General features: G+C 44.0%; 1 protein-coding gene across 3 annotated transcripts in view; it reads left to right on the plus strand.

Moving 5' to 3' along the window:
- The window catches only part of Prkcb (protein kinase C beta), a 327890-nt gene extending 319166 nt beyond the window's left edge, over positions 1-8724 (plus strand). For 2 of the 3 annotated variants that reach the window (XM_076942168.1, XM_076942174.1), the window contains one exon: positions 1841-2556. In XM_076942168.1, the coding sequence (XP_076798283.1) occupies positions 1841-1999 (159 nt within the window). In that variant the 3' untranslated portion in view covers positions 2000-2556. Of the gene's footprint in view, positions 1-1840; positions 2557-8065 lie in introns of those variants that run through there. The other variant, XM_076942171.1, reaches the window with a different exon arrangement.
- The last annotated feature ends 287 nt before the right edge of the window (positions 8725-9011 follow it).

Raw genomic sequence — 9011 nt, forward strand, 5'->3', positions numbered from 1 at the left:
CTTGATGTGGAAGACATGACGGCAGCAGTGCTCACATCATGGTGGGCTGGAGGCAGAGACCTAAGCTGAAGTGGATATCATTTTCAAGGCCTGCCCCCAGTGACCCACTTCCATTCACTAAGCCACAATCCCAAATTTTCTATAACCTCATCTGCAGCTGGAGACCCATCACTCAAACATATAACTCCACAATCAATAAAGCCATAGCAATGATATACCCCATAAGGCCATTGAAAGGGTTAAATGAGTTAATTTGGGTGAAGTCTTCTGCCAGGTGCCCAGCTGTGGCAAACACACAATACAGATCACCCACCATTGTTATGACTGGTACTGTAATAGCATTAGGTCGATGTAGGAGGAGCTAAGGTAGGAGGAGTAAGGAGAGAAAGAGGAGAAGGAAGAGGGGGAGCTAGGAGAGATGGGAGAGATGGGGGGGCATGGAGGCAGATGTTCACGTGTCTCCCGCAGCCAAAGATTTATATATTTGGTAATGATCAATAACATGATGCCCACTCAATCAGAGGTGTAACCCAATACCCAACCTGCATATACCAATTACCTTTGACTGAGGGAGACACTCGAACATCAGCCTCCATGTCCCCCTTTCTCGTTCTCCGTCTCTCTCCTAGTTCCTCCTCTTCCTTCTCATCTTCCTCTCCTTCCTCCTCCTCTTCCTCTCTTTACTCCTCCTACCTTAGCTCCTCCTACAGGTTGATGTTGCCTTGCATAACTTACTTTCCTCATCGTCGTGATCAAATACCTAATAAGCAGCAGGAGTGTGAGGTGGCTGGTCGCATTGCATCAGCAGCCTGGAAGCAGTGAGCACGCAGGAAGTATGGCCAGAGTATGACACCTCAAAGCTTGCATCTAGTAACTCACTTCCTCCAGCAAAGCTCCACATCCTAAGCATATCATAATGTTCCAAAACAGCATCATCAGCTGAGGAGCCAGTGTCTGAACCCTCACACATATGGCAGACACTGCACATTCAAGCCATAACCCCTCCTGTAGATGCAAGAATCCTGAGGGTGTCTGTGCACATAGCTATGCTGGGAAGCAACAAGAGCAAGCATTCGAGGTCATAACTCCTCCTCTTAGGTAGGAGTTTAGCATGTGAATGTTAATTTCCTCCTGTACCAGGTCTTCCTCTTTGGAGAGCGATTGATTTTGCCATCTGGAACCTTGTAATTAAGGGTCAATGATTAATCTAGCTATCTGGGACTTTGTGGTCACACTGATATCTTATGTTTGGGTTCTTCCTCCATTGGCTGATGTTTGAAAACTATATTCTGTTGAGCTAGAAGCACCTATGGTTCCTGATCAAGAGCAGCAGGATGGCACTTTAAGGGATCTGCTGCTATAACTATTGAACTCTCGCCCGGTGATGTATGGATGGGTCATTATTTGACATCTGACACCCATTAAAGATGGGGAAGTACCTTAATCCCATGTCTTTCAACAGATGGCCTTGTCTGGCTCATGGGGGTGGGGGGGTGACACGGTGGGGACATGCCACATGCTAGCCCCACCTCCTCATGCCTTTGGCATACATTTCCTGACTTCCCAAAAGGAAACCAGGAGTGACCTGAGAGCTTCAGCACCCAAAGGTTGGGAGCCCAAGGTCAGGTAACAAAGGTCATGAGAGTTTTGCATTTTACATTGCTCTCATTGCAGATCATTAAAACCAGCCTCTCTGCATTTCTGGAAGGGAAGGGATTGGAGAAAAACCACACCCGGTTCTGTTCAGTTCTGTTTTATTTTGGCTTTTGGCTTTTGGTTTGGTTTTGTTTTGTTTTGTTTTTTCCCACCCACCACAAGTTCTTTTCTCCCCCTCTCATAGTGTGGGCGAAACGCTGAAAACTTCGACCGGTTTTTCACCCGCCATCCACCAGTCCTAACACCTCCTGACCAGGAAGTCATCAGGAATATTGACCAATCAGAATTCGAAGGATTTTCCTTTGTTAACTCTGAATTTTTAAAACCTGAAGTCAAGAGCTAAGTAGATCTGTAGACCTCCGTCCTTCATTTCTGTCATTCAAGCGCAACAGCTATCATGGTGACATTTTTTCTTTTTCATTGCCAAGTTACATCTGTGTTTTCTTTTCTGATGAGGCTAGAGTGGCCATGTTTCAGAACCCAAATGTCCTCAAGTAGTTTGGAGCGTCTCAAGGAGAGGGAATTATGCAGGAGGCATGTAGAAAGCGCTGCATAATTGAGACACGCTCACAGTCCTACTATGTGTGTCACTAGCATGTTTGCTCACAGGCCCCCAGGGGAGAGAAAATGCTTGCTTTTCTCCCTGGTCCTCTGCACTGCCGTCTTTACCCCAACCCTCCAGTCTACATCCCCCCTACAAAATGGATAGATGAACCAAATGCTAGCAATATCCTTCCACTTTCCAGGCTGGGAGCTTGGCTTGAATCCAAGTCTATGGCTGCTTTGCCCTAGAGGGAATCCCTCCACACTGCCTGTTCTGGAGGCAGCAGAGCTTTGAAAAGAACATGCTAAAAATAAAATTTTATTTTTATTTTTTTTAACTCGGTGTTAAGAAGATTATCTAAGTCCTGAAAAAAAAAAAAAAAAAAAAAAAAGGAATGCGCTTTTAGACAAGTTTTTATCTAAAAGCACTTCCAGGGTCAGAAGGCAACCAGCTTGGGTGCTGTCACCTTGCAGTAGTGTCTAACACTGTATGTCTGATAGCGGTACCCTCATCTCCCAAACTACTCAAGAATGACATTTGGCACTGTTCCTGGAACCACATGGTCACTCTAGCAAGGTCCCAAAGGACCCTGATTCTACATTACATTTCAAATGTTACTTGCTTTTTTATTTCTGTCATCATTGAAATGCAAAAAAAAAAAAAAAAAAAAAAAAAAAAAAATAAAGAAAAATAAAAAAACACGCACTTTTTTACACATGCTTTAAGATCTGTGTCCAGATGTTATTAACCATAATGGCCTGCTTTGTTGAACCAAGAAGATGGCTATGGAACCCAGCAGACTTATGCCCATGGGGAGGGGATTTGTTTAGATATACCACTGGTATTGGAGAACTAATTGTGTGCTATGAGAAAGACACCATCTCTCCAAACCATGACGGGTGAATTCTTCAGTTTGATGTCATTTTGCAAGATGTTTGTGGGAATGTTTATTTGCACTTCGGTACCTGTTCTGATATTTTTCTCCTAGCGTCAAGATACAATGCAAAGAAAGAAAGAAAGAAAGAAAGAAAGAAAGAAAGAAAGAAAGAAAAGAAGAAATTCTATTTCAAAGAAAACGGTTCCCTTTGAACAAGGAGGACCCATACTACAGAGTGGGGTCTAAAGAAGGGACTCAGGAGAAAGGGGCTAAAGCTGGATCTTTAATAGCCTCAGCATTAACCAGCCAGAGAGTAGGGCCTGGAGACTATTCAGGGATGCCTGATGTCCTGAAATGGGGTGGGATAGACAGGCTGGAGCTTCCCACATCATCAGACTTCAGAGACAACATTCCCATCAGAATCAAGCTAGGAACATCCCCAAGGCTCTTAAGCTTCTCATCAGAATCACCACTCTTACAGACTTTAGCATCCTTGAGCAAGCAACTCAATGAGCTCCCAGAAGTCCAAGGGAGCCCTTGGAACAGGAGAGATTTCATTTCTCCCTGAACAGATGGGCACAGCAGGTGGCCCCTTACCCTTGCCTACATCTTAGCACCCTGCTCCTCACATGCAGTCTTGAGGAGAATTCTTATCACAGGCCAAAAGATGTCTGGGTCCTCCAGTGCTTTTGAGAGATCACACGGAAACTTCCAAAGGACCAGTGTCCTTGAAGTATACCTCCTCATCTTTAAGAAGATTATGCCTTGGGGTTCTTCTGAGGCAAAGACCCTTATACTTCATTCTTTCCTGGCCTCTCAGCAACTCACCTTTAAGCTTGGGGCATGTCCTACTTAGATCATGTGAAGCAAGCTTGTTGTCCTAACTGACAATCGTACAATGTTAGCTACCAAGAGAGACCAGGGCAGCCCCACTCCTCACTCTGTTATTGGGGCAACTGGCATCTGAAGAGTAGAAGTTACTTCCCACTTGGTTGGTCAGTGGTGATACAAACACAAGTATCTTGACCAATGACACAGAACTCTGTTCTGTAAAAAAGAAATATCTCTGAGCCACGTGCCTACTCCCAGGCAAGTTATGTAGGGTCTTTCATCTCGTCAATGGGTCGCCAGGCCTTGGACATTTGCTCAGAATAAAAAACAGAGAAACCTTGGGCCATTGGCAAGTGATCAGAGACAACCTTAGAAAACAGTGTAGGAAGTAAGGATGGATAGATGGATGGATGGATGAATATGGATAGATAGATAAATAGATAGATAGATAGATAGATAGATAGATAGATAATAGTATATATGTAAATATATACACTACGCTCTACATTTTCAGATTCTTACCATTATGTTTTAAGGTCCTTAGTTGTCAGAAATAGATACTCAAGCCAAAGTGTCTGTTCTCTTAGCATAGCTTGAGGAGGGTGGGTCAGAGAAGCTTCTGTGGAAGTAATGGATCATGAATCAGACCTCCCACCGCTTCCTCTTCCACCAGTGTTCTAGATCAGAGGAAGCCAAGAAACAGTTTTCATCACATAAGATCTCTATGAAGTATTTTAAAATTTTATCCAAAACAGAAATAATTTATTTTTACATTCATCCACTTATGCATCCTCCATCCATTCAAGTAGCATTTATTGATCACCAACTGTGTGCCAGGCTAGGTGCCAGGATCCTGGTGAGAAATAATAAAGATGTAGTCCATCCCCTTCTCCCTCTTTCCCCAGCGTACCATCTGTGGGAAAGATGCCCATAAAACAAGTAATTGAAAGCGTCCTGTTGTCTAGAATCTCTGAGCTTATTAAGAAAATCTGCTAGAGGTCTTCACAGCCTCTTAGTCTCTCTATAGACCATAGTTTGAAGCTGAAGGTATCCTTTCCACCTAGATTTCTACAGCAATCATGTACTACATGGGAAAGGAGAGAGGTGGAATGGACTCTTCTAGAAGGCCAATGACACAAGCTCCATACTTGATCGTACTACAGAAGCTCCCACAACATGAACAGATGCCTGTTTCTTATGGAGGAAGGGAACTAGCTGGCTTTATGACTTATCTCTGAGTCTTCAGTGTCAGCTCTCATTGTACATCCATCACTCAGCTATCCTCAGGTCCTCAGGGGAATACCATTCCCATTTAGAGCACTGCTGATAGAATCATGTGACCCTGGCTGGTCACATCCTGATCCCTCTAGCCCATCTCTCTCTCTCTCTCTCTCTCTCTCTCTCTCTCTCTCTCTCTCTCTCTCTCTTTCTCTCTCACACACACACACACACACACACACACACACACACACACACACACATTTTACTTCTGGGAGAACTGAAGGGAAAAAACCTAAAAGAAATCTAACTAAAGCTGCTGTGAACTATGACCAATCATGTGTCTGAATCTAAGAATACACTTTTAAAATCTTATATATTTCTTGCTGATCTCCTCCTCTAAAAAAAGATAAGGCCACGATAGACCCAAGGCAGGCCAGTGAAACTAACACTCTTTGTGGGATGGGTGTTTCTGGTCTCATGTGGCTTCAGATGCAATTCCCAAAAGAATTGTTGCAACAAAGGAGCCCATTCCCTCCCAGCATTGTTTGGTAAAATCGTGGAGAATTTTCCTGGGATGGTCCACTCATGAAATGAAACCCATTAAAAGGAAGTCTTATTTGGAACACATGGCTTACTGAAGCACAGCAAATAAAAAAAGGCTTCCAAAGCTGGAGTTGGTAGGAAGGGAAGTTCTTCCACATGCTCTCAGATAAAGATGGCTGGGTAGAAAGAGACCCCAAAAGAGGAGCTGCCTATCTTCTACCCCCAGGTCTGCCCTTCTCCTGTCCACAGAGAGCCGTGTAGCTTCCAGTCCTTGCTCATCCATAGTTCCCTCCATAATGGCTCCATTTACATAAGCCTTAGGACCTGTGAAAATAACTTACCATTTTGCTTCAGTGTGAAGAGGAATTTGCCTGAGGGATTAGGAAAAGAAAGGAAGTGCCCCTTTAATGAAGTCTTCTTTATCGATTTGATGAGTACTTATGAACAGCCTACTGTGTGCTCAGTAGCATTGGAAACACAATAACACAGGAACAGATAATGAACTTGCCCTAATGGAGAAAAATAATGCAAATTCCCCAGAGCAGTAAATGCACGGAAGCCAAGAAGGGTGCAAACGTGTGGCTTATAGGATCAGGAACGAGACAACAGTATTAAAGAGACAGAAGGCATCCGTGCTTCCCTCTGGATGCAGAAAGTAACAGCATGGAGTGCCCAAGCCTGAAAACTTCCACAAAACCCCGGCAAGGACAGGACGCCACAAGAGGTGACCCACAGTATAGGAAACAGCTTCACGAGTAGCTTTAGCCTCGTCTTCCATACTACCTTCTTCAGATGACCTCCTGATGCCGATTTGTCTCCCTCAGTCCCATAACCCTACTCAGACACCCCAAGAGGAAGTACCTGTCGCAGGGGAGCATCCAGAAAGAAGCAGTAACAGGAAATTCTTATCAGCCAGTCTCAGTTAGGGGCTAAACCTACTAAGATTGACCAAAGTGAATGAGGCAACAAGCTCTCATGTAACACTCCCTTGGCTTCAGCCAGGCACCTACCTGTTACTAGAGAATCCCAGGCACTATTTGAACAGTCTCCAGGCTGTCTCTCCAGCCAGATCAGTTGTAATGACGCAAAAATCAGCTGTTCTGTGGTTGGATATAAATCTCCGACCCGCTGCACAGGCTTGGGCAAATCCCTTCACTGACCCGTGTCCTGGTTTTCTCATATGTCCAACAACTGGAGACAAGGACATCAGCTTTGCCTTCTCCAGACAGATGAGGTGAGACTGGGAAGGGCTAACAGGCTTACAGACGCCATGGAGAGGCCAGCACATCATAAGGTCGCCCACATTCACATTCTCTGGTAGAACGTGCCTCAAACTAGTGAGTAGTTCCTGTACCCATGCAGGCAGTCAGGCGGGCAGGTAAATAGGCAGGCAGGTAGGCAGGCAGGCAGGAAGAAAGGAAGGAAGGGAGAGAAAGAGGGAGGGAATAAGGCAGGCAGTCAGTCATGCAGGCTGGCTGGCCAGGTTACCTACTACAAGAACTGAGTAGTTTCATTTTCAAGCTTGCCTTCATAGATCTTACTTTAAGCTTTGTGATGTGTTTCTTATGGAAGCATACCAACCACCAACATCTTTGGAGAGACTCTCTGGCTAGTAAAGACCCAGGTTCTACTCTTCTGTTCAGCTTTTAAAAGCCTAGCTTCCACCAATATCTTCTGGGGGAGGGGGTACTGAATCTAAAATATGAGTTAAGTAGACCCTGAGGGACTGGCCAACTCTGAGACAGATCTTCTGACAATTCTGGCACCAGCTAGGCTGGCTATGGTCAGCATTGAGTCTCTGACATTATGAGGATGAAGTGGACGGTCTTTAGCTTCTTGCAGTGAACACTGAGCTGCTTCCTTACATGGCCATTGGAGCAATGTGTATAGAGTCTCTCTCTCTCTCTCTCTCTCTCTCTCTCTCTCTCTCTCTCTCTCTCTCTCTCTCTCTCTCTCTCTCCCCCAACAAAGTCAGCTCCTGGCCACAGGGGTCGCCACTGAGTTGTTTTCCTCCAGGATACTCTATCTAAGAGCTAACTCAGTCTATGGCATTAGCTGTGAGGAAATAGTTACCAATGTAACTCACCTCAAAGTCAAAGCATAGCCCTCACCTCCACAAACAAACACCTCTTTAGGGCGATTCTTTTTTTTTTTTTTTTTAAATCGATGAATCTATTCTTCTCATAGAAAAGTGGCACCAAGTGTTCTCCCCCAAAGCCAACATGTACTATGAGCTGAGAGCTGACATGAGGCATGCAGCTGCTAAACGCTGTCGGCACAGGGCTCTCTGACTACTCAGGAGCTTTCCTCAGCCTTCCGGTAACTGGCATGTCCTGGTCATGTTTACTGCTGCTTCTGCTTCTGTTTTAATGTGTTTGCTTTCCATTTGGCAGAGAGACAAGCGAGACACCTCCAACTTCGACAAAGAGTTCACCAGGCAGCCTGTGGAACTGACTCCCACTGACAAACTCTTCATCATGAACTTGGACCAAAATGAGTTTGCTGGCTTCTCGTATACTAACCCAGAGTTTGTCATTAATGTGTAGGTGAATGCAGAGCCCATTGCTGAGCCTGTGTGTAAGGCTTCAGGCTGAATGTGTGTTACCAATTCCAGTCTTCCAGGATTCATGGTGCCTCTGTTGGCATCCGTCATGTGGAGAGCTTGTCTTAGAGGGCTTTTCTTTGTATGTATTAGCTTGCTAGTTTGTTTTCTACATTTCAAAATGTTTAGTTTAGAATAAGCGCATTGCCCACTAATAGAGGTACAATTTTCCAGACTTCCAGAAACTCATCCAATGAACCAACAGTGTCAAAACTTAACTGTGTCCGATACCAAAATGCTTCAGTATTTGTAATTTTTAAAGTCAGATGCTGATGTTCCTGGTCAAAGTTTTTACAGTTACTCTCTACTATCTCCTTTGAATGCTACCTAAGCATGACCGGTATTTTTAAAAGTTGTGAGTAAGCTTTGCAGTTACTGTGAACTCTTGTCTCTTGGAGGAAACTTTTTGTTTAAGAATTGGTATGATTAAACTGAATTCATATATGCAAACCCACTTGTGTGCGTGTCTGATTTTAAACATACTCCATTACAGGTGGGAGGAACATAAAGTGATACTGCCATGTGACACGTGCCCTTCACTAACATTGATTTTCTTTGCACTGAAATCATTATACACATTTAAAATGGAACATTTCATATTAATTTTGTGAACTTTCAGATTCAGGGGAGGCTAAAAGAAATTAGAAAATTGGCAACAATTGGGCTTATCTTTCTATGTGGAAATAATTCTTTTTTTTTTTACTTCTTTTTAAAAAGATTTATTTATTTTTTTATTT

Source organism: Arvicanthis niloticus, chromosome 1, assembly GCF_011762505.2.
Source record: "Arvicanthis niloticus isolate mArvNil1 chromosome 1, mArvNil1.pat.X, whole genome shotgun sequence".
Taxonomy (NCBI): domain Eukaryota; kingdom Metazoa; phylum Chordata; class Mammalia; order Rodentia; family Muridae; genus Arvicanthis; species Arvicanthis niloticus.